The 26632-nt window shown below is 35.2% G+C and overlaps 1 protein-coding gene across 3 annotated transcripts; it reads left to right on the plus strand.

Moving 5' to 3' along the window:
* The first annotated feature begins 748 nt into the window (after nucleotides 1-748).
* Nucleotides 749-26250, plus strand: PDCD4 (programmed cell death 4). Of its 3 annotated transcripts, none has more exons than XM_014053523.2 (13): nucleotides 749-888; nucleotides 12094-12288; nucleotides 13364-13474; nucleotides 14875-15174; nucleotides 15690-15784; nucleotides 17781-17894; nucleotides 18480-18701; nucleotides 20169-20266; nucleotides 21212-21326; nucleotides 23761-23868; nucleotides 24512-24622; nucleotides 25024-25163; nucleotides 25453-26250. In XM_014053523.2, the coding sequence occupies exons 3-13, from the start codon at nucleotides 13429-13431 to the stop codon at nucleotides 25511-25513; spliced, it is 1410 nt and encodes a 469-aa protein (XP_013908998.1). In that variant the 5' UTR covers nucleotides 749-888; nucleotides 12094-12288; nucleotides 13364-13428; the 3' UTR covers nucleotides 25514-26250. The 3 variants fall into 3 exon arrangements, with proteins under 3 accessions (XP_013908998.1, XP_013908997.1, XP_013908999.1); XM_014053522.2 differs by having other exon boundaries at nucleotides 12094-12260; XM_014053524.2 differs by lacking the exon at nucleotides 25024-25163 and having other exon boundaries at nucleotides 12094-12260.
* The last annotated feature ends 382 nt before the right edge of the window (nucleotides 26251-26632 follow it).

The following is a 26632-nucleotide window of genomic DNA, read 5'->3' on the forward strand; positions in this document are numbered from 1 at the left end:
AAAATACAGTTCGATAAAAAACACCAAAAGGCAGTATTTTGCAGTAATCTGCATAGGGCAATGAAATTATCTGTAACTTTTAATGATCATGCGGGAATCTTTTTTCAGATTATTCTACAATTCTAGTACCCTTCCTTAGATGTGCTTTGTGATTCAAAAAGGCACTTCCAATGCTCAAATCAGATCATTTGCCTACATCAAACGTACTCAATAATAATCTGCACGTGAACTCTTGATAGTCCCTTAAGAGCTGTGATGGCACAGAAATTTATTGTTACTAGTATTAGTTTGGTACACTATTCACCTACACACAGCAGCAGAAAACCCATCCACCTCCATTTTGCATAGAAAAGAAAGTACAGTATCTTTGTTGATTTCATAGCTTTTTAGCCTGGTTTATCAGACATCGCGTTATGCAGACTCCCCCCCCCCCCCAATGATTGCAACCCTTTGCCTACCGAGAAGTAATTTCCATTGAACTTAATCGGCCTTTACTTCTTAGTAAATAACAGAGAACTGTGCGGAAGAGTGAGCCACGACTACTTCCGACATGCACAGACAGCAACCTAAATCAAATAACTGGTCTTCAAATTCTTTATAAAATTAAGTGCGCAAAAGAAAATGGCAGTTGACGCGGTTTCAAAAAAAACTTAAGAAAAGTTGCTTACACACGCTCCGCCCTGGAGGAAGAACCTATGGTAAGTTTAAGGGCCGCCTCGCCAAATAGTTGCTTTTCTTGAGCCGTGTAGGCGGGCCTACATGTGGCTAAACGTGGAAAGAAACCCAAGAGCTGTTTGAAAACAACCGCAAATGCGTGGAAGGAACTGAAACTGGTTGGCCGAGGAGAAAGAGCTAGAAATCCGCGATCAGGGACTTCTGAGGAAAAGGGTGACTTTTCAGCCTCTTCACTTTTAAGTAGCTTAAGTTTTTTTAATGTGCTTCCTCTCTCCTCATTGTCGCGCCGAAGAAATTAGAAGGATGAAATCGCTCGTGCGCCAGGGCCGTTTTATTACCAGGAGGAGTAAAACCCAATATGCTGGGTTTTCTCCATCTGAACAAATGCGAGCATGGTTCGCTCCGTTGTTTATTTTTTTTTAAGTGCACTGGAACACGTTTTGTTCGCCCGTGATTGAAGAAACTTGTAGAAAGGGAAAGTGGTTGACTTTTCTGGCGTTTCAGTTGCACGAAACCAGATAATTCTGGTTACCAAATCAGTTTTGGACCAATCTGATCAGCGTGCGGTGTTTTCGGAAGTAAATGCCGCTGCATTGAGTTAGACTTTGCTTCTCAAGCCCCTGTGAAAGATTGCAGGCTGAGACACAGCTACCAGACTCTGCGTACAATATTGAGTTCCACTCTGTTCGATAGATCTTCTCGCTACGGAACTGGGATAAGCCTCAGATCTATAGCACGTGCACAGCTTTGCAGCTTGAAGTCGAGGGCTGTTTTTAAAAAGCCTTGCTATAAACGCAGCAGGACATACTTCGAAGAAATACGTTTATGCTAAGAAGTTTTACAGATTAATCCTACTCGTATTTTATACTCTCAATCTGCCTACTAGTTGATTTTCTGATGATTAGAAACGGGGTGTGAGTGCTATTGCATAACGGGCTTGCTTTATACGGAGTGGAACTTTTGTATGCCGTGGCTGTAGTTCTTTAACGCGAATCTAAGACTTGCCAAGGTTCGAGGTGTGATAATCTGTGGAAGTAGATAGCGCTTCTATGCTTGGGCTGCAGATAATCTGGGCGAACGCTAGAAGGCAACAAAAACATTCAGAAAACTAGCAATCCTAGATTGTATGGTCCTATGGAAGATGCCTAAGTTAAAGTCTTCTCGGTTTTTCAGTTACGGCCCTCTGAAGTTAGAAAGGGACAGACTGTCCCACATCTGTAACATTTGTGTATATTTTTCCTGGATTGTAAATCTCTCCACTCCCTAACCCCCAGTTACTTGTAGTTTCTATAGGGCTTCGGTTTTTCTCACTGCCTCCAATTATCTGTATATGAGCTTGTATAAAAAAAGGTGGTAAGCATTATCCCATTGATAATTTTGCTCATATTATTTATCTGACTGAAAAATAATGTTTCTGGCTAGTTTGAATAACTAATGCTATTGGATATGTTTTTTTTTTAACATTATGTATCCTGACTTATTTGAAGATGTGGGTAATCATTGCCTAGTTGGAATGTTTATATATGAATACATTTATTTGGAGTTTTATACCTTTTAGCTTTCACAGGCAATGAACAGGTTGCCATATAACAGGTTTCACAACTGGAAAAAAAGAAGAATGCAGTATAATTATTGAATGTTTATTGAATTGTTGAAAAGCATCAAGTGCACAGCCTTTGGGTTAGAACAGAGGCATCAAACTTGCAGCCCATGGGCCAGATGCAGCACACACTGGCCACTGCCACCCTGTTTAGTGAAGGGGGGAAAAGTCATGATATATCGTGTGACACCATTAGTTTGACACCTCTGGGCTAGAATAATACTCATTTGGCCCTAATCCTCTCTGGCAGCCATGTTTTCAAGGCTCTTTAGAAACAAATAAAGAAGAGGTCCAGATATCTGAATATAGGGGCTCATTATCAAGAATGCTCCGTTGCATTCCCTTTGGCAGTGGATCCTCAGGAAGCTTTCTTTTTCTCATCTTGTTGAGCAGACAGATTGAAACAGAGAGAAGATATCTCCGAGTTATCCTGAATCTTGAAAGGCTTTCAAGATAATAAGCAGCACCTTCAATTGTACCTGGACACAATCCAGCAACCAATTTATCACTTAGCAAGGGTGTTACATGAAAAAAAAAACCCTTGTTGAACAGTTGTGGCTTCTGACTAGCCTTCAAGAACTACTTATGTGCAATAGCCCAGGCAGGAAGTAACAAGGGTGCACATAACTGTGCAAAGTCTCTAATTGAAAAAAAAAGCCACAACTTGTGCAGAAGTTCTTTTAACCAAAGCCTCACCTAAGGCATAGCAGGAACTATGAGTTGAAAAAGACCCCCAAACTGTTCAATTCTGTTTGGGGGAAGAGTGATCCGGGCCTGATGATAGACTCTTTCCATTCCATCTTGCTGAGATTTAACTTATCCAGGCCCTGATAGAATCTGCATCACGTCTCTTGCCCAGCCCAGAATGGAGATATACAGCTCACTCCATGCTAGGAGATTTCCTCTTCCAGCAGATTTGTATAGATGTTGAAAACAGGTAGGATAGACTAATCCTGCAACACTCTGCAACTCACTACTCATAGATGTGATTTCTACTCCACTGAAAGTAACCTCTCAGAAAGGAAGACCACTGAAAAACAGTGCCCCACTTTTAACTAACCTAGAAGAATGTCACGATTGGTGGTATCAAAGATCCAGCAGAATGAGAAGGCTTGCATTCTCCTTATATTACTCCTACTTAAAGATCGTCAATAAGAACAATTAATGTAACTTCAACCTTTTATGCAAATCTGAATCCCAACTGAAAAGAGTCCAGCTAATCAATTTTTTATAAAATGTGAAGATTGGAAACTGATAATTATTGAGGATAGGTAGGTTCAGTACCTCCTTGGCAGCATTCACAAAACAGATAAAGGGAGGGATCTAGTCTTCATGTTGCAGAACTTACAGCACATAGAACAAAGCACATAGAATTCCTCAAGATTCACAGACTCAAACTGATCCCAAATAATCTTGGAAGACAATGCATCTATCTCAACTGGACCTACTCGACTAATGTCCAACTCACAGGAAAAGCAGTTGTATCCTCCACATATTTAAAAACTCTTCCACCCTGGATTTATCCAATAGGGATAAACAATGCAGTCACCTGTACATTTACATGTTGCTATGATAAGTATATTGATTTTTTTTTCCTCCAAGGAATTGTGTCTGATTCTTGGACACTGCCTGGACAAGTCTCTGCAGGGTTTTTTAAACAAGGTTTTTCAGAAGTTGTTTGCTATTGCTTCCCAGGACTGAGAAAATGACTGTTCCAAGGTCACCCTGCTCATAATGTTTTGCTATCTAGTGTAATGCCTTCTTATGATTTAATATAATATATTGTACTAAATTATAGCCTACAGTCTTGCATTTTATTGCAGTGCTTTTAAGAGAAACAAGGAAACTAGAAATGAAATGTTAAGAAACTGCTGATGGGTTTAAAATATGCTCTTCCAAATTATAACAAGGATGTTTCTTCAACCTAATTTCTCTTAGAAAAAAAGACTTAAGTTAGTGATAGAAAGTAAAAGCATGCCTGATTTTTTAAAAATTTTGGTATAAGTAAAATTAGGAATGCGCAGCTCATTTTGGCTGTAATTATAAAGGAACAGTGATAATGGTTATCCATATAGGAAATTGCAAAAATGAAGCTAGAAAGAATTCTGCTTTGCTTTTCAATGATTTTTTTTCCAAATCATTTGACAGAAGTTTATTTATGCAGAATCCTGTTGTAGAATAAACATAATTGGCTACCAAGATCTTTATTAAACTAATTTATATGGCTGCTTGACTCACACATGACTCACTAATACTTTGTAATTATTTTCTGATGAAAAAGATTACTTGCTCTGATGCTGCAATGGCAAAGATGCTAAAATGAAGTTGAACTGTTTTGAAGAATGTGTTTTTGAGCAATATGGAAGATCAGTTTTGGATTCTAAGTGATTTGCTCCAGCTATTTCCTAGTAGAAGAGTCATGCTGGGGGAGTAAAATCTAGTTTGACTTTTGGTAAAACATCAATAATGGGGATACTTAACTGAATTTTTAGCATTGCTATTTTTAACTAAAGACAGCTGCCAGCTATTCAAAAGTTACACTATGTAATTAAGGGGGAGGCTCCGTATACACTAAAGCAGGCTAACTGGAAGGTCAGGGAGAGTCTTTTTTAAAGAGTGGGGTGAGGTTAATCATAAGCTGTAAGTGCACATTCTTGTGTAATGGAAAAGTGAACCCAAATAACATTTATGCCAGCCATTTATTTCAGAGATGCAGTTCTGCCAGGAACATTTTAAAACAATGTTAGATGATTTCCTTTGAAGATTTTTTTTTAAAGTTTGCATTTTACTGCACTTTTGGCAGCATTCTTGGCTTCTTATAAGTACACCTACTTTGGTTACTGAATAATAAATTAATGAACTGCAAAGGTGATCTAATACTTTTTGAAAGTGCAAGTACTCTAGCCGGAGAGCAGTTGTTTATCATGTATCTGCTGAGGTTCAAAACAGGCAGCTTATAGCTGTGTTTAAACAGTCCAGCAAGTTTACTTTAAGGACATAATCCTGTCTGTGTTCACTTAGAAGTCCCATTAAGTTTAAGGAATCTATTCAGAAAGTAAATTAGGGGCTTGAATTCTGGGATGGGAATAAGAATTACTGCTGACAAGCTGTTTTGAGGCCATACATTCACCAGTAATTTAGCCACAATCTTCCTTATCGCTGTTTGTTTTTCTGGAAAAAAAAACAAATGGATTGAATTTACCCTTGCAGGACATGCATTGATAATGATCTGTTCTTTTGATGTTTTACCTTTGAACCTTAACATTTATCTGCAATTGCTGCCACCGTTGATATCGCAAAGTAATCTATCTCCTCTCCTTTTTTACTTGAGATGGTTTCGTCAACTTCTATCAGGGCGTCACACACACACACCCTCCCCCCCCCCTTGTTTTTGTTTAAGCACTCCGCCTTAGGATCACCTGGCTTTTCTCCTTTTACATTGGTTGCATCGGCCAGGGCCAAACTGTCCAATCAGATTCGGACGCTCGTGTTGGTGTTGCTGGGCAGAAGAAAAACAAACAGAAACCAAGGGAAAGCGATCACCGGCGGGGGCGACTTAAGGGGAGGGGGGGAAGAGGTGTGGCCGTCTGAGCAGCTCCGAGGCCGCCGCCTACGGTAATTCGACTCCCTCGCTGTCCTCGGGGAACGTGACGTTAAAAGCTTAGGACTCGCCTTTTGGGCGGCGCTGTGAGGGGAAGGGACGCGGTTTTTTTATGTCTGAAGTCGTGAGAATATTTTTTAAAATTATTTTTCACATTTCGGAACCGCCCCTCTCCCGCTTCTCGAACTGGTCAGGGGGAACTGCTGTGCCGTCTCTCCTGGCACTGTTTGGTCCTTTCTGAGGTGGAGGTTAAGACAGAGATCGCAGGTCTCGTGCGGCTTCCGCTTTCGGTGTCCTTCCCCTACTCTTGGTCCCGTTTCACACTAACGACCATCCTGATAGTAACCCTGAGGCAGCTGGAGCTCTCATCCCATAGAAGTGCGCGATGAGAGCCGGCTCTCTTAAATGCCCAGCTCCGAGTGAAAATTGTCTCCTAGATAAAGTGGAGCGCATACCCATTCTTTGCTAACCGCGGTTCCTTTGAAAAGGAGACAGAGCTGTGGAACAAGAGTAGGCAATAAGGTGGGGTAGGTGAGTCCTCCAGCTTGCAGAAACGGAATCTTGCCCCTTTAATCGAGATTAAAGCAGTTGCTATCTAAGCAACTGCAGTTCTTTTATTGCTGTGACCAGCCTGCTGCCACTCTCTGAATAGCCTTACATTTCACAATTCTGCCTTTGCTTTTCACATTATGGAGACTCCCCAACTTTAGGGATGGCAATCAAGTTTCCCTGAAAAAGTCTTTTTTTGGGGGAGGTGTAGTTGTGCTTATAATTCATTAACTGATTTTAGATAAATTCGGTAGGTTGTGCTTGACCCTGTTGCTGAACTGTAATGTCAACTGTAATTGTTGACTTCTCTTTAAACTAAGTTATTGTGATTTGTAAACCTGGATTTAAGACTTAGCATTTCAGATGAACCCTAGCAGTTGTGGTTTATTCAGTAAACTATGTTAAAATCATGTGTGGCTTACTGGGCTATACAAATTTGGCTTTAATGAAGCAACAGTGACAGCTGCCAAGGCTGGTTCTTCCTCTGGAAGAGAAGTCATTATGGAAAAAGATACAGCTGAATTCTGGGGGCCGGGGGGACTGCTCTATGTGGCAAAAGCAGGTACTCTCTATGCAAGTTTGTGTCTGATTTCCCATTTGATTAAATTGTTGCTTTAAGGATAGGTATCAAATGCAACTACATTTTTTTCCTTCATTCCCACAAGGGCACCAATTATTTCTATTCAAACAGAACAGAAATGAAATTTCTATGCTTTTCAAAACTATTCTGTTATGTAAAGTTACCCAAAACATTGTTTTAGTGAAAGTTAGTGCTTTAGAATTTCTAGTCTGGAGAAGTTGATCATAAGAATTATTATTACCTTCTTTGAAATTAATATAAATGGTGGGGTTCCTATGGAGAGACAGGTTCTGTGAGATTCTAGTGTTGTGATGGTTATTGGGTTAATGTATCACAGTAAACCATATTTTACTTAGCATAGGTTCTTGAATTTAACCCATTTTATTTAGTTTATTGAGAAGTTTGATGTAATAGTTTAGACTCAGGCTATAAATGTGAGTTCTGTGTGAGTTCTGTCTTAAGCACAAAACCAGCTGGTGATGTTGAATCAATCATGGCAAACCACTTTTGAAAATCTTGACAAGAGAACTGCAGGGGCTAATCCAGGCAGTTTCCAGCAGTCAACACTGACTTAAAGACAGGCACATACAAACAAAATCAGTTTATTGCTCAGCTTATCATTTGTCATGGATTTTAGTTCATAATGGTAAGCTTCACCCTGAGCCACCCTTCCCCAACCTGAACTGTTTCAAATGAATAGATTTTTAACACTCAGAATTCTCCAGCTAGGGTGGTCATTACTGAGACCACCACTATTGAAGTACATACATCAACTGATTCCCAAGTTAGGGAAGGCCACAACCAAATAAAGTATTATAGTTATATAGCCACCTAGTTATATACTCAAATTACAAATCTGAATTTAGGGATCATGACAACTTGTCTGAATATAGTGACTCAAATACATGTAAATGAAGTACTGTAAATGGCCTAGCTTTGCATTACAAACCACAATAGCTGGTTTCAGACACAATAGGACATCAGTGTTCAACGACATGCTGCAGTGATCCTCCTATTTATCAGAGAAGAAATTGATACCTTTTGTATTTATTTCATACATGCTAATTCAGCCCTAGAATGTCCAACTTCAGATTATTATATTGTAGTTTTTAAAAAAAAGAAAAAGTAAGCTTTAAAAGTTGTTCAGATCTTCCTTTCTACGTTTGACTAGTGCTGAAAAAAAAGCTGCTTTTATTATAGGAGGAAACAAAGTTGCTGTTATAGCTAAACAGGGACATTTTCTTAGATAAAAAAATGAATAAAACATTGAATGCTAAGCAGTGATGGGATTCAATTTTTTTTACTACTGGTTCTGTGGGCGTAGCTTTGTGGGTATGGCAGGGAAAGGATAGTGCAAACCCCCCTCCCCACACTCAAAATTTTCACTACGGGTTCTCAGAACCTGTCAGAACAGGCTGAATACCACTTCTGATACCAAGTAATAAAATATTTTAAGTACAGTATTACATTAAATTTGAATTGTGTTTTTGTTTGATAATGAAGTTAATTTTCTATTCAGTATAAATAGTTGTTAGATACCAAGTGGGTGGTAGCATATATAAATTTAATAATAAATAGAATAAAATTATATCCTGTGGGAATATACAAGTATATTCCATAATTTTTGGACCACAGCTACGGTCTCTGCATTTTTTCATTTAAGGTTGATGTTTTTCAAATCTTCCTGAAATGTTTGGAACCATGGGGTTTTTTTTTTTGTTTTTTTTTTGGCCTTTCTCATTTTCTCTGAACATCTGGTGGTATCCAATTGATTGCGGTCTTTGCTGGATGTTGCTTACTTACGCGGATCACCATTCCAGAAAAGCATATTCTACATTCTGTCACTATCTCAGAGAGTCTTCAGAAATTATTTCTTTGTAGAATTTCCTTATTTGTGACATAGTCCCAATATGATATATGAAGAATCCTTCTGAGACAATGTTGTTGGAAGATATCTTTGGAATAATTCTTGTAGATTTCCAGGTCTCACTGACATAGATGGCAGTTGGTATGACAATGACATTAAATAATCTTATTTTTGGTTGCTGTGTTTATAACAAGTGTGGTCCAATTGAGCACATTTGTTGGAAGACAGAAGTTGCTTTACCTATTTGGCATTTCACATCTCCTTTCCCCATTTGTATCCATGATGCTACCTAGGTAGTTAAATTTTCTCACAAAGTTTTAAGGCGTGTCCTCCTAATGTTGGAGTGGTTTTTTGAACATTGCCAATGTATATCATCTTGGTCGCTAATTTCACTATTTTTTAAGCCCACTTGCCTCTGTTTCAAGTGCCAATGTCAGTCTTAGTATTTTCAAGTAAAGCTATGCTATCAGAAAAATCTAGGTGAGTCAATTTGCCTTGTTTATTCCATAGAATGCTAAAATCCAATTTATTCACTTCCTTTCCCAAAGTATAGTCTATGATAATCAGAAATAAAAATGAGGATAGAATTACAATCAGCTGTACACTGGTATTAACCACAAAGAAGTCCGTACTGCCATTTTTCATCTTTACGCAGTACTTAGTTTGTGAAAGTTTCTGAAGATGTTAATGTATGTCTTATATACCATATGTTTGTAAATAAAAATAAATAGCCAAGATGCTAAACATTTCAGAGCTGTAGACTGATTATATTTGTTACTGCTAAAAAGAGTGGCAGTATATTTTATGTGCTGTTCAAAGCACTGTAGATGGGAAAATAAACTTTGTTAAATCTTTTATGCTTAAAAGAGCAAAAGATATGCAGTGGCTCAGTGGTTAGGACACTGTGTTTTACACCATTAAAGGTCTACAATTTTGTAGTTTGAGACCCAAGTGCTATGATATGGACTGAGCTCCTTTTACTTGCCCCAGCTCCTAGCAGTTTGAAAGAATACACATTCAAGTAGGTGAATAGGTACCACATATAAGCATATGGGAACGTAACAGTGTTCTGTGTTGTGTCATATGCTTTGTGCTGTGGCGGGATGTCATGTAAGCCACATGACTGCAGAAAGGTCTCCAGACAATTCTGGCTCTTTGACTTAAGAAAGAAAGCACTTCTCCCTAAAGTCGGTCATGATAGGAGGGTAAAAGCTGCAGGAACACTTTTAACTTCACCCTTTAAAAGAGCAAACTCAAAATATACTGTAAGCCATAGTTTTCTTAATATTTAAAAATGTAACAGCAGATATGACTTGATTTTAAAATATCAGCCAATTATAGTTTCTTCTTTATTTTATTTTTAAATATATTTAGCAGGTGGCAGACTTTCCCTATTGGTCTATAATTCTTAGCAGAGATTGAATCTTGTCCTTCCCTTGGTAATAATGCAATATTGGTTTTTCTTCACAATTCTGGCATTCCAATGCCCTGTAAAATAGAACTCACCACTGTCTAAACTGGTTGCAAAAGTTGATCTTCAAAAGATTTATAATAAGAACATGGTAATCCATTTGTTCCTGGTGCCTTTCCTATTTTAGTTTTTTTTACAGCTTCTAATATCTGCCTAATAGTTATAGGGGTATTCATAATTTGTCTCTAAGATTGTGAAAATTTAGGTAAATTCTATTTTTAAAATACTCTGCTATCTGTTCCAAGGAAATAGCTTATACGTTATACAAATTGCAATAGAAGTCATGAATTTTTAATCTATATATATATTATTCAATAATACAGTGCTGGCATCCTGAATTTTCAATTGGCTTTTTCCTTTCTCGATTGATAAGTAAACCATTTCCTTGGCTTATTAGCAAACTCAAAATTCTTCTGTTTTGCATAGTTCAATTTAGTCTATTTTTCTTATATTTAACATAGGTAATTGTAGTAAAATGTTGATCTGATACACAATAATTGAATTTGCCAGTGTTTTTTGTAAACTATTTCTTAAAAAAATTCATCCAAAATAGCCTGCAATTTTTCTTGGGACTGCTTTTTCAAATGCATTACATTGAATAAAGTAAGTAACTTCCCATAAAGGCTTTACTTGTATCCCAATCAATCCTTAAATCAATACCTTTATTTAAACGTTATCAAAAATATTTTCTTTTTATAGTCATCTGCCACTAATTCCTTTTGTAATATCCCTTCATTTTATATCTGTAGATTTTCTCTTAAATATTAAATTAACTTAGTTGTAGATTTTCTCTTAAATATTAAACTAACTTAGTTATAGTTAGAAAAATTTTAGGTAAAATATCCACCTTAGAAATCTTATTTGCTAAGTTCTTAAGAATCCATATCATGTCACGTCTTGAAAGATTATTGGTGTCTTTCTGAAAAATAAGCATATTGTTTAGCAGTACTATTCATCTATCACTAAGTCTCTACCAAAATCAGATTATTTATTAAATAATTAAAAAAGTAATTTTAACTGTTGTCCTTTCTTTTGACATTTTAGTTTTAACTGTTTTAGTATTATTGTCTCTCTGCCAAAGTCAAATAGAGAAATATAGTGTTACCTCAGTTTAGCTGACCCCAGTGGATTTCATATGCAACAGGTCAAACAATTCAGTGACTAATACAAATGAGGCAAATACTCCATTTGAATCAGTATAGGTAATGCAAATGATTTAATAATCAAAATAATATATTTTCCATATTTAAGTAACATTTGTGAAAAATGGTCACACTTCTTCTCCAATCAGTACAATTCTTTTAAGTGCTGTGATGTTTAATTATGTGTTTATTAAATAACTTATGTATGCTTATACACTATATTTGCTGCACAGAAGTTCCTTCAAGTTCCAGGCTTTTAGATGAATGCTTATAAGATCAGTCATAAGTATAAATCTTAGAAATATGTAATTTTTCAGTTTTCAACTCTTAAACTAGTGGATGCTCATTCCTTATTTAAATAAATAACATGAACAAGATGTTATTTTCTAAGTTGTTGTGATTATATTTGGGTGTCAAATCTTACTATCAAGCAAGGTTGATAGTCCCACAACCTGAGTTTGATTTAACTATTATAATGTGCGTTTTGTATAACACACATTCAAGTTAATAAAATTAAACAGTATATAAAAATCATATTGGGTTCACAAAGCACTGTTCTGTTGTTACTGATTTTGCTAGTTAATTGTGGTTTTTCTTTTGCTTTCAAGGAGTCTGACTTTATGTAATGGAAGACATTATCAAGAGGAAAGGAATTAATTTTACAAACTAATCAGTTACTTGGACATCTTGACTTTTTGAGAAAGATCTAAGTGAATTTTTCTAGCAAAAAGAAAATATATCAGCAACCTGTATAACTTGTGCATGATTGGCTGAGGTAATGCAGAAAAAATCCTTGCTGTGAGGTATGAAGTAAGACACCTGATGTCATAATATGACCCCTTAGCAATACATGGTATTTACTTGTTAAAGATAGAGGAAGAATGTGGAGAAAGAAGATATATTGGTCAAATATTGACTGAGAATTTTACTGAGATTTCTTAATACATAATAAAAGGTTCGAGGTAAAATTTAAAATTCTGTTAGGATAGTTGTCTGCTTTTTCTCTGATATATGTATTATTACCATGCTATCTAAACTCAATGTGATTAGAAATAAAACTTTTCAATGGTTCTAACTTGTTTTAAAGTATTATGTTAAAATTGTGATACAGGCTAAGATTCTAAGTTGACAAGTGAACATTGAGTAATATAAATTCCTGAAGTCCAATTATCTACTTTTATGGTAAAATAATGCATACATACAAAATGATATGATATGTATAATGTTTTGAGAACTACAAAAGAGCCTCATATAGACAAATTAGTCAACCAGTAATGGTCATCAATTTCTATTAAAATAATGATAATATTTTATTCAAGACATAGAGTTTTCTTACATGTGCTAAACTATACATATATATGAGGTACAGAGCCTACAATTGCTCTTACTTATATTGAAGTGTATAAATATGTGCATATATTGGTTTGTTAAAAAGGTTACTCAATTGGTGAAATAAAAATATATTACCAATCCACGTTTTAAACAGATAACAAGTAGCCAAAGGAATTTTTTTTGAATCATGAGAATGTATTTATCTTGCTAACTCACTGTTAAATAACACTTCAGTTATCTTAATTTAATATTCACTAAGTAGCTTTTGTCATTTTTTCAGAGAATATAGTTCTCATTAACAAGCATAATTGGGACCAGCCAATTAGGATTGGTCGTTAGGCAAAGCAGTTGCTAAGTGAAACTCAGACTCTGCTTATGATCTTACTTAAACTTTTTGTTTATAGACTTGTGAAGGCTGTAAATGTGAGGATTGAAAGCATTACTTTTTCAGCCCCAATTGATGTCTACCTGTACAGGATTTTCACAAGTTACTAAAACTGACATAATTGTGCTAAATTTTTCTTAATTCCCCTTTCCCTTAACTAGGTCAGAAATAAAAAGAAAAAAAACTTCATTTATATTCAGTGTAGTTGAAATACTGTTGAACAACTATGGAAGTAGAAAATGAACAGACAGACATCATCAATACAACAACAGGTAAGAAACTAAAAGAAAACACAGTTAAAAAGCAGAAAATATTATATTCATCTTTTAGGCAAGTATCTATTTATAAATATATTTTATTGTACATTTTCATAAAAAATATTCAGGAAAGGAAAAGCATAAAAAAGGAGTAGGAAAAGTAAAAAAGGGATTCATAAGTACAAAGAAATTAAAGCTTTTCAACATTTCATTAATTTGTAATTAAACATATTTTAACATTTAAAAATATGAAAATTGCTCTTAAACTCCATGTAGATTATAAATAATAGGAACAGAAGTCAATACAATATGCGTAATAAAATGAAATTGTAAACTATTACAAATCTTGTCCCTGCTACTAGAAATCCATTTTAATATAAGGCAACCTATAAAACTGAATATTAACACTATATAAAGAGGAGCTCATATTTTGGACCTCATTTGTGATACAAATGCATATATAAAATTGTAATCTAGGAATGGTCTCTAAATTGAATTAAGTTATTCTCCATATAATATCAACTGGACACATTTTCTATAGGATTTTTTGATCTAACTTTTTTCCACATTGGCATGCCAGCTGTGTACGAGAAGCTCATAAACATCCCAAAAAAAACCCCTCTCCAAGGATTTCAAGGAAAAAGACATATTTTAACAAGCTCCCTAGCATAATATATGATTTAGACCTGAAAGTAGTAGATAATGCATGCAGTAGGAATGTCTAAAATTTTTAGAACGCAAAATATTTCATGTATGAAATCCCACATTTTGAATTGCTTTGTTTAAAATTTGGAACAGGCTATTTGAAATGCACACACACATATGGATACAAAATTAAGCATAATTGGCCACCAAATTTTTGAAGAACTCAACTAATAGATCCAGAGCAATTGGGATCCATCAATCGACCATTCTAACTAGTCCTCTTGTTGAAACAGCCTTCCATCCTTCCGAGATCAGTAAAATGAGGACCCAGATTGTTGGGGGCAATATGCTGACTCTGTAAACTGCTTAGAGAGGGCTGTAAAGCACTGTGAAGCGGCATATATGTCTATGTCTATTGTTATTGTATGGGTCAAGGGGATATGTGATCTATAATTTGATGAAGTAATTTCTCTGTGACAAAATATTGATGCTAATGTCCTCCATGTTCAGGTCATGCCTCATCTACATAGAAGTAATGATCCAAGTATTTAATTTGTTTCAGCTATAACAAAGTTAAAACCATAAAAAAAAATTAGATTTGCAACATAGATAATTTTAAATATACTGTGCTGAATTGTATGCTCCATTATGACTATAATGTACTCCTCAGAACATTAGTATGTGTTTTCAGGTTTGTGTTCTTTTTAAAGGAATAGTTTATGTTGACAGCTAATGTGTGTGTGTGTGTCTGTGTGTTTTTCTTTTTTTAGAAGTGGATAATCTTAGTGATACTCCTTTTTCTGGTGAGGAGGAAAATGTTGGACCTGACGAAATAAAAGTTGAAATCAATGGCAATTGGATCCCTGCAACATCTATTAATGAAGCTAAAATCAATGCCAGAGCAAAGAGAAGATTGAGAAAAAATTCCTCTAGAGACTCTGGAAGAGGTGACTCAGTGAGTGATACTGGTGAAGCCCTGAAAAGTGGAGTTGTTGTGCCAACAAGTCCAAAGGGAAAATACCTGGATAGGCGGTCTCGTTCTGGAAAGGGAAGGGGCCTACCAAAGAAAGGTGAGTGCTCCTTGGGTGGCTTTTTTTTTTTTAGCAAATAGCAGTAAGAGGGTGGTTTTTATTTTGCTTTTTTCTTCCTGTCAGTCCTTTGTGGCTTTTACTTATTTTAAGTAATAAGAAGATGAGCAGCAAATATATTTGAAAATCTAGAACTCTTAAATTTATTATTTGCCTTAGAATTCTTTGAAAAAAAGTTAAGATTTCTAGTTTTAATATTGACAAATATTGATACAGTTATTTTAAATGAAATGGTGATTTAAAACAAGCATATTTAATGTATTAAAATTGTGGCATGTCATCTTGTCCAAAACACTGAAGAATTGTCAGTTGGGCAATGACTTTTGAAGTTTTCATCTACCTACCTACCTACCTACCTACCTACCTACCTACCTACCTACCTACCTACCTATCATCTTTGAGAAATGGGTTCTTAAGATATTAGAGTGAGGTAATAAGAAGATTGCTATATTCATCATTATAATTTGGTCTTAAACTCACCCCATCCATTTGGCCAGGTGGTGCAGGAGGCAAAGGTGTTTGGGGAACACCAGGGCAAGTATATGATTTGGAGGAAGTGGATATTAAAGATCCCAACTATGATGATGATCAGGTAAAAATATGCTTAGTTTGTTACTTGATTGTTCAGAATGAGTTCATATAATCTGCTTCCCTATTATGTGCAATGCTATTTTGACCACTAATTTATGCTTATGCAGAGCTCTTCTGTGATTATTATATGTGTAACTGGCTGTGCAGGGCTTCAGAATTAATTTTAAAGAGATTTTTGGAATATGCAGGAATAAGAATATATTGTATTTTTTACTTTCTGCTTTGACCATGCTCCCTTCCTTATCCCCAACTTTTAAAATGTGATGTCATTTTTGAGTCAGCTCTACTCCTAGTGACTTCATGGAAATGCCCCTGTACATGTAGTCCTCCACTTACGACCATTTGTTTATTGATTACTAAAAATTATAATGGTGCTAGACGAAGGGACTTATGACCAGGCGCAGTGTGCCTACCCTTAATGTGCATGGGAGTGCTGCAACTCCTTTTCTACCATAGCCCTTGAAGCTTTGGTTGATTAGATCCACTGATATGTAGAAATCTGACAAGATCCACTGATGTGCTGGGCATAACTGACTCAGGAAGGCTTCAGTCGTTACCGCCCAGCAGTGTGCAGGCCTTCTCTCCCCCTCCCCCCGGCACTGTTTAGAAATCTGGTCTTTTTGCTGCTGCCCCACTCCTGGAAGGCCCAGTGGTGCACAAGTCTCCTCCTTCCCCTCCCACTGCTCTTGAGAAGTCTCCCTTCTCTTTAACTTTCCATGGCTGGAAAGCCTCAGACATGTAGGCCAAGCAATACATGAGCCTCTTCCAGGGATGGGATCCTACTGGTTTAACAACTGGTTTGCTTCGTGCACTAATTCATCTAATGTGCCTGATGTGCACTGTGTACGCATGCGCAGTTCACAGGAAAACAGTTGAGGCGCAGCAATCCACTCTTTCACCCCTATCAGCTGGGCTAAAAAACAAGGAAATATAGGTGAGTATAGCCCAGGGATGGACGGGTAGGCCCACCTGAAGGTCGGAGCGAACCGGTTCGCTCTCAGCTGATGTCAGGAGCTACTGGTTCGCTCAAACTGGACTGAACTGGTAGAAACCCACCCTGGCCTCCTCCCTCCCTCCTAACTCTTGTTCCAAGCCAACCTTGAGAAAAATTGCTTCTCTAATCTTGAGGAAGATTGCCTTAGCTATCTTTCTAGCTGAGCCTCACATTAGCTGGCTGCAACTTTCAGCACCTGCAGAAAAGGGAAGGGAAGTAGACCCATGTTTTAAGGGGCCGGAATAAGGCTGGGCATTTTGGGAGTGGAGGGCAGGGATGAAGCCAACATGTTGCTGTGCCTAGCTGGCTGAGGCCTTATGACATGAGTCGTTTCTATGTGTTGATGGGCGCTGGTCCTCCAAAGACGTCCTTGACCTGCTCAGTCGGTTAATGATTGCAACAGGGAGAGCTGGGATTGTTTGTTGAGCGAGGCAGTTGTGGATGTTTTGCTTACAACTACAATGACTTATGACTAAAATTACAGATTCAATGGTGGTCATAAATTGAGGACTAACTATAGTTTTGGGACAGACATATGAAAATATTTTTCCATTCCCTTGTCCCAGGATGTTTCTTTTGACTTCCCAGTTTAATTTATAGCCTGATATTTGTTGGTTATCTTATATTTAAGTAATATTCTGTTGAAGTCTGTTTGATTTTTGAAATCAGCTAAGCAAGGCTATGTGCAATGCCCAAAAACACTTAAAAAGTTTGTACAAATCTTGACTTCAAAATAATTAAGTACCCTTGTTTTGAAATTTGTATATTTAGTAGGAGAGATATTCAGCACGGTGAGGCCTTTTTCCTGGCCCCAGAATTGTGATAAGTTCAGATATATTTGGTAGTCTACCTTCAGGACTTCAATATTTTGTTAATTTGCCATAAGAGATTATGGTAAAGAGAAGCAAAGTGGTGGCAGAAACCGCTAAGTAGTAGCAAAATAAATATTATTAATATCCAAATATGTTTGTTTAGTGAGGTATTTTGTCTTTGTTTGAAATAGGATAACTGTGTGTACGAAACTGTAGTTCTACCTTTGGATGAAAAAGCATGTGAAAAAACACTAACTCCAATAATTCAAGAATATTTTGAACATGGTGATACTAATGAAGTGGCGGTATGTCTAATTATTTTTCAAAGGCAGATGATGATCAATGAAGTTTAGAATGCCTCTAAAGAATGGAGTCTCTTAGTCACTTAAATTTTACTGTATAATTTTAGTATATGTATTAAGTACTAGTATAAATTAGCTTTTTAAAAGAGTTTTGTCATACTGTTTCCAATCCTTTATACTTTAGCATAAAGCCATCCAGTTGAATATGTTTGTTGTTACTATTAGATTTGAAATAGTTTATACCTGAAGTTGCACTTCAAGTCCACTTCAAATTCAGGACAATTAACTTATTATGTATTACTAGAGATGGACCAGTCTCATTCTGAGTATCCCAAAATGTTCTGAACTCAAAAGTGCCATGTTTTTAGTTTAAATCACCTTCTGTTTATTCCCATCCAAAAGATAAATCTTGAAGCAAAATATTTTCTGTCCACCAAATAAATTGACTTACCAAAAGTTTTTCTGCACAAAATTGTCTTGTAAAAGAGGTAGCTTCATGAACTAATTTATTCTTTTGTGTTTATTATGTAGAATATTCAAATTATAACACCCCAAAATAAAATGACAGTTTACTTTCTACTCTTCTAGGAAATGCTGAAAGACCTCAATCTTGGTGAAATGAAATATAGTGTTCCAGTGTTGGCTGTGTCATTGGCATTGGAGGGAAAGGCTAGTCACAGAGAAATGACTTCAAAACTTCTTGCTGACTTATGCGGGACACTTATCTCCAAACATGATGTGGAAAAGTCATTTGACAGGCTTTTAAAAGAGTTACCAGAATTGGTACTGGACACTCCTAGAGCTCCACAGGTTGGTTTAATACATCTGTGTTTAACAGCTGCTTCAATCTTAATCTATATTGCTACTTGAAACAAAAATATTTTAGATGTAAATATGAGCAGTAGAATCTTCTTCAACTAAAGGTTTGGTTTCTGAAATGGACGGATCAGCCAAATCTACCCAGTTTCAGAAGGTAAACTCTAGTGTTTGAGCATGGATTGTATCTCAAATTTGTATTTTTTGATATAAATTATATTGAATGTTCATTTCATTCTTACATAAACCATCTGTATTTGTACCACCTGCTCTTTCTACTTACAGTATCTCTTTGTCTTAGTATGTTTGGGTTGAAGATGTATTAGCGTGGGCTACCAAACTGACAATTTACATTCTAACCACTCATAACCATATTTTAGTATTGTAAATGTATGCATACCACTTTAAAAAAACCATTAGAAAAATTACTTGTAACAGAATGAAATGGAATTTGCTATATTTACTTGCAAATGTTTCCTAAATGAAGTTCTAATAATACTTTTAAGTGAAAAAGTGCATGAATTCATTTGAAATGAAAATGTTTTCATTTGGCAACTTGGCTCTTGTTTTACACTGAATTCCCTGTACACATATTTCCTTCTGTTTTGTCTTATACAATTGAATTGGAGGGAAAATCCATGTTGGAATATGATCTGGAGTTAAGAGATACAAATAAAAATAAACATTTTTTTTCCTGTAGCCTGAGCATTTCCAAATGTTTGTTAAGCAACATTTTATATACACCTTTTATACATTTTATATACACCTTTATAGCAGTCACACGATTTGCATTTCCAAATGTATGTTAAGCAACATTTTATATACACCTTTTATACATTTTATATACACCTTTATAGCAGTCATATGATTTGTATTAAGAACATTTTCACCATCTTTCCTACTGTCCCTAAATTGTAGATGGAGAGGTGGAAGGGTGTTTACATTTATTTGTGGATCTACTAACATACAGTTATTCATCTTGTGCCTCTGTTAAGCTGTGACTTGTTTAACACTATAGTATATTGACTAAGTCACCATTGATTAATTGCAGTGATTGAAGTGGTATTCAAGCATGTGTATAAAATAGATGATGGTTTACAAATTATAATATCTGGTTTCAGACAACCTGTTAAGTTCAAACCAAACAAAACCTCATAGTGACTTCGTTAGATATTTCACCTAGTTTTAAATAAACTGAAAGTAATTTACTTAAAATGTATATATTTAGTTTTTGTTTTGAGAGGATAATGCTGAAAATGGACGGTTTACCTTGAGTGAGAGATGCAAGTTAACATGCTATCTTTACTTATGCTGCTGCATATGCCTAGCAAGGAAAACCAGTCTGTGTTTATTAAACTCCCCCCCCTCCCAACCACCACATTTTATGGATATATTCTTGTTTGGTACAGTGTTGTATCTCTGTCAACTTGGTCTGAAAAAAATGTTCCTTTTTCTTGATAGCTGGTGGGTCAATTTATTGCAAGATCAGTTGGAGACGGAATATTATGCAATACTTACATAGATGGTTACAAGGGTACTGTGGATTGTGTTCAGGCTCGGTAAGTGGTCTGCCTTTCATATTTCATTCAGGCATTACATACACTAGTTTTTAAATACTTTATAATATTAATTACAAAGAAAAAAGGTGGTGATTATTTTTGTGATTTTGCAAAAACAGCAATAGTTAAAAGGACAAGATACAGGGAAAGGCGTGAACTTAATGGAAGGGATAATAATGGAGTTAAAATCCATTTAGATTTATTAGTTTTGTATGAAAATTATGGCAAAATTGTGGTGTAAGATATAGTAATATGAAATTGTCAAATGAGAACAGAAAATTCAGAGTACAAAATAAAGTTCTAACCTGGTTCAGACATATTATGTACTATGTTAAATATTTTTATTTTTGTCTTGATTAAAGAATACAGAGATATTTTATCTTAATTTCATTACTACAAAACACAAACGAAACTGTTCAAACTTGTACCACAAACTAGTCAGGTTTGGCTTTAATCATGTTTTCTCAAAGAAGCCAAAACTGGATTGGTTTTCACTTAAACAACTTGGAGTTTGTGGTGGTTATGATGTTGAATGGTAATACAAAGATTCTGGTTCAAATCCTTACTTGAACTGGAATTCATTGGACATGAACTTGGAACCAGCTATTACTTTTAATTGTATCTTACCTAAAAGGATTGTTGTTCTGAAAATAAAGTTGGGGAAAATTCTAATATGATGTCCATATTTAAACTCTGAGAAGAGACAATGATATTTTGAAGGCAAATTATATTTAATTTAAAAGCTGGATAAAACCCCCCTTTCTTAATGACTCCTTGCCATATTGCAGCAATGTGTGATACTGAGAAGATTGCTAAACTATACTTTAATACTGTGTCTGAGCGAGTTGGTAATTTAAGATTTTCAGATAAAATTGTGATTATATTTATTTACAATTGCTTGCTCTGCATATTAAGAAACTCATATATAATCAATTTCTTTCATAGGGCTGCTCTGGATCGAGCTACTGTACTGCTGAGCATGAGCAAAGGGGGAAAACGCATAGACAATGTATGGGGCTCAGGTGGTGGGCAGCAGTCTGTGAAACATCTTGTTAAAGAGGTAATTAACACCAAATAGTTTGTAATTAGGCCTATATTTAATCATGGATTCAAGATAATTCTGGCCTCAAGCATTTTTAAGCATTTCATTCTTCTCCACTTCTTGCCTAGGTTCTTACCTGATCATTCAGATAAAGAAAGCCAGTGTCTCCTACAGCTTCTCATTTGTCCACTAATTCTTTAGGCAACATTACTTTGTTCAGTTCTTCCTGCTGCCTCATTCAAAGAAAGTATTAAAAAGCAAAGAAAATAGTAGTTAATTGTTCCACTTCTCTGTTTTCTCAGAGGATGGAGCTTATACAGTACTGTTGCAAAAGTGAAAGTACAAGGGGAAAAGAACAGCAAGATGACATTTTAGGAAGTACGGTAGCCGCTGCTTCCTTTTTCTGTATTTACTCAGTAACTTTGTCCTGCTGCCCAAAGAGACAAGTCAGGCAGCAATTGAAGCCTCATTTTTCTTGCATGGTTCTATGGGAAGATCTGTTGAATGTTTTTCTTTTTCTCTTATTAGTTTGCATTACCACAAAATCCATAGTAAACTGAACTTCAAATTTTGTTTGAAGTGTATTAGCTGGCTATAGATATGTGGTAATTGTTATTAAGAAAATCAGTTGCAGAATTGTTACAGACATTTTATATTTCTTTGTTTTTCTTTGTTACATTTTACTGTTTCTGCAGCTTTAAGAAGAAAAACAGTAAGCAGAAGACGCAGCAATAGTTCTGTGCTTCTTGCTGTGAATTGGGTGGTAGGGAAAGAACACAGCATGTATTTGTGATGTTGCATGAAGTAATCTTGTAACTTGTAATGGTGCAACCAATCAAGGATTAGCACGGTGTGTTTGTGCCTTATTGGTACCTATATCAAAGTCAGATCTGACAATAGAGAATAAAACAGCCCTGTGAAACATATATGCAGTGCCCTTGAAGAACAAGTTCCATTCTCAGTCTGTCCTCAAATTTACATTCTATATAAGTCAAAACTTGTACTTAAGAATGGATAGCATTCCCTTCCTTGAGATGAGGAACCACTGAAACTATGCAATTTGTTTATACACTGCTGAAAACAGGCTTTATATTAAAAATGTGTGGCATATACATACTATATATTTAACGTTGATTATATTTGTTAATTATATATATTTATTGTTATTTAATTATTATACACCACTTAAAGTCAGTGCTTGTTGAGATGGACAGCTATGCAAATTTGATTAATAATTTAAATTTAATTAATTTAAATTTAATTAATAATTTAAATTTAATTAATAATTTAAATTTAATATTTGATAAATTATATGCATGCATTTATAGAAAGTATGTTGATAACCTATATACCATATTTTTCGCAGTATAAGACACACCAGAGTATAAGACACATCAAGATTTTGAAGAGGCAAATTAAAAATAAAGTTTTTGAACTCTGCAGACCTCCCAAAAATGGCCCGTTTTTCGCGAAAACGGGCCTGTTTTTGTAAAAAAAGGGGGGCATGCATAGACTTTAGGGGGCTTGTAGTGTGCTCCTGGAGGCTGGGGGAGGCAGGGGTGAGGCAAAAACAAGCAAAAAATAGCCTGTTTTTTTTTCCAAAATGGGCCTGCATAGCCTTTAGGAGGCTTACGGTGCTCCTGGGGGCTGGGGAGGGGGATTGCCTGTTTTTCACTCATTTTTTCCCTCCCCAGCCCCCAGGAGCACTCTGGAAGCCTCCTAAAGGCTAAGGGAGGACAGAAATGCTGTATCAAGTGTATAAGACACACCCAGATTTTCAGCCTCTTTTTTGAGGGAAAAAGGTGCATCATATACTCTGAAAAATACGGTTACAATTATGATTTAGACTAAAAAATGATCCTTGTAATTTGGGCTTCTAGCACCTAGGCATACTGACATTTTTAAAAGAATAAAACACTAACAAGCATGGATTTTTATGACTTCCTATTAACTATATATGGTATATCAAAAATCATGATCTATATATAAAAATACAATAAATGTTTGAATTGGTTGCTATTTTCTTCTAAACACATGCTTGTTCATTTGATGCCTGACTATTAAACATTCCTAAATACAATAATTTATTTGAATGATGTTCATACAATATACTAATAAGATAATATTAATAAAACATGGTGACTGTCTGTGGGATCTGACGTTTATTAGCACGCCCTATATAATTATTTGTTTGTAAGTTGGGAGTGAGAAATTCAAAGAAAATAGAAACCTGCAGCCAAAACATAATAAAAAATTATAATTTTATTTGATAGACTGTGTGAAGGTATGTGTATAATAAATGCATAAATATTACTCTGTGTTGTTTGCATTTTATGGTTCTGTTTTTTTATCTTTTGCTTATGGAATGGAAATGTAGATTTACATCCTTATAGATTTTAGAAAAACCCTAGTTTTTTTAGCCTAATATAGTGTTATCTTTTTAATTCAATAGATTGATATGCTGTTGAAGGAGTACCTTCTTTCAGGAGATGTTTCTGAAGCGGAACGTTGTCTTCAAGAGTTAGAAGTACCCCATTTTCACCATGAACTTGTATATGAAGTAAGGCAGGAATAAAACATAAAAATTGGCACTGGAAATTTAATTGTTTAGTAATCAAAAAATACAAACATACAGGAAAGATTATGACTTCTCATAGGTAGTTTAAATAATTATACCATCTTTAATGGTTATCAAGCTGATGCTCCTAAGTAACCTAGCCTACATAATACTATTTTAAGAGCATATTTTGATAAACAATACGTTTTAAATAGGTTCCTTTCTGCTGTAATTGATCCTCCAAACTCATTCATATGTAATGAAAAAACCTCAAACTCTGAATATCCTAGATTTAGCCTCTGGTATCTGCAAGTAAGAAGGAAAGGCCTACTACCTAAAATGGAGGGCAGCTGTCAGTAATGTTTACATATTCTCAGTGCACTGGTGAATATGACACAACAATCTTGCCTGAATTCTTTTATATATTTTAAATGTTTATAAACATTTCATATATGCGTATATTTTATATATTTGAAGCCATTTTTTTGCTAAAAGTGAACCTGAATAACAAAGTGTGATTGGATAGCACCAGCCTCTTGGACTCTTAGCTTCTTTTTGATCCTGATGCAATAGTTAGGGCCCACTCTATAATGCAGCATTTTTTTTACCATTGTAATTAAAAATTAACTTTGAGTTTACATTTTAGGCCGTTGTGATGGTTTTGGAATCAACTGGAGAAACAAACTTTAAAATGATGCTCAGTTTGTTGAAATCCCTCTGGAGATCTGCTGTCATTACTATGGACCAAATGAAAAGAGTAAATGTGCATTATACATTTCTAAGTATTTTCCATTAATATTTTAATATTAATGTTTGATAGATTTCACTTATTTGTATTCACTAAGTGACATTAATATCTGTGTTCTAAATTAAGCTAACACAAAATGTTGGATTTATTACATAATTTGAAATGGTACATTAAAAAATTTATGGAAACTGCTTTGCAGAAGATCAATGTTAGAACATCTAAGTTTATTTTGATTGGGCAGAGATCTTTGCCATTATTTGCTACTTGACCTATTTCTTTGAAAATGCTCTGTTTTAGAGCTTTATTTATTTATTGAAGTGAAAATTTAAAGGTAATATGAAGATTGACTCTTTATACAGAATCGGTCTGTGATAAATCCTAAATATTTCCACCTAATATTGATGTTGCAGGGTTATGAACGTGTTTATCATGAAATCCCAGACATTAATCTTGATGTTCCACATTCATATTCTGTACTTGAGCGATTTGTAGAGGAATGTTTTAGTGCTGGAATAATTTCAAAACCATTAAGGGATCTCTGTCCTTCCAGGTAAACATTTAAGTATATGTGTATTTGTGTGTATATATTTATGTTCATATGTTTTAGAAATAACTAATAACAAGTAAATTACATTAGGTTCTTATTTAGTTATTCATGTGAATATCTCAGAAATGTGAATAACCCTTTTAAAGCTTGTAATTACATGTGTATAATGTAAACTTCTTCATATTTTGTTGGTGTCCAAAACTATGTTACTTAAAACTGTCTATAAAACCATTTATAAGACTATCTAAAAGAATAGTGGAATTGCTGAAATGATATCTATATTTTATTTTAGGGGAAGGAAACGCTTTGTAAGTGAAGGAGATGGAGGACGTCTGAAGTCTGAGAGCTACTGAATACGTGAATGAACTCTTGCAGCTGTAGATGTTTAAAGGGAATATATGTGTATATATTCTATATTAATAGTTGCTTAGCACAGTTCATTTATTTTTAGAAGATGCACTTGTTTGGGGCACTAATAATTTCTGACGGTTATATAAACTTGTGTTCATGCAAGAAATCTTCCAACTTTCATTTGTCTGAACCTATAGTTGGACAAAACAAATAACCACATTTTTATGGAAATTTGCAGAAACAAGGCAATCTTTTATTAAGTGCCATAAATTCAATCCAATCATTCCATGTTTTGCATTAATGCCTGCTTGTCGCTTCTTTCTTTGAGGACAGCGTTTTGTGATAAAATCACTGGTTTATTCAAAGCAATGGGTTATATTAAGCTGCTAGACCTCTATTTTGCTGCTACCAAGACAGAAAGTTACTTGTTTTAAAGGAGCTAAGAAATTTAGTATGATCAAAACATATTTTTCAGGGGAAGATCTTGGTTTTTAGTTCAGCAAATGGTGGCTGGAACATCTATTCTTTTTCTATAAAACTGGAAAAAGGACAGTTATAGAGTATATTGTAAAATAAATTTATGGAGTAGATTCTTAACTTCTAGAAGTACCTGTTGATTTACATTGAAAACAATATCTAAATCTCTCACCTTGGTCCTAAAAGGAGCTATATGTTCGTATATTACTTGATTTCATCAGTGAACTAAATTTGGGAATAAACAAGCACAATGCATGTATAATTACATTCTTCCTTTTTTTACATACTTGTACATTGGGAATATGCGTTAAACTAGGTTCCATTGAGACTACAGTAATGCTATACAGTCATGATGTCTCTGGTGTTTCTTTTTTCATAAACATTGTTCCCTTTATCTGAAGCTGCAATTTATTAATCTGAGCAATTGTGGACCCATAAAAATTCTTCCAGTTATATGCCAGAAGGGTTGGGGTTGAATTCTTAGAGGTTTATGGCTGGATCTGGGAAGAGGAAGCCTCGGAAAGCATACCACTACTCCCTTTTCCACTAATACATTTCAGTAGCATTTGAGGTTCCTGCAATGTGTTTGCATTTTAGAAATACCTTTATATTGAGACCGGAATGCTAAAAGCCTACTAAGTAAG

The sequence above is a fragment of the Thamnophis sirtalis genome, unplaced genomic scaffold (assembly GCF_051295495.1).
Source record: "Thamnophis sirtalis isolate CommonGarterSnake01/CBP01778 unplaced genomic scaffold, rThaSir2_p1.2 scaffold_11, whole genome shotgun sequence".
Classification (NCBI taxonomy): Eukaryota; Metazoa; Chordata; class Lepidosauria; order Squamata; family Natricidae; genus Thamnophis; species Thamnophis sirtalis.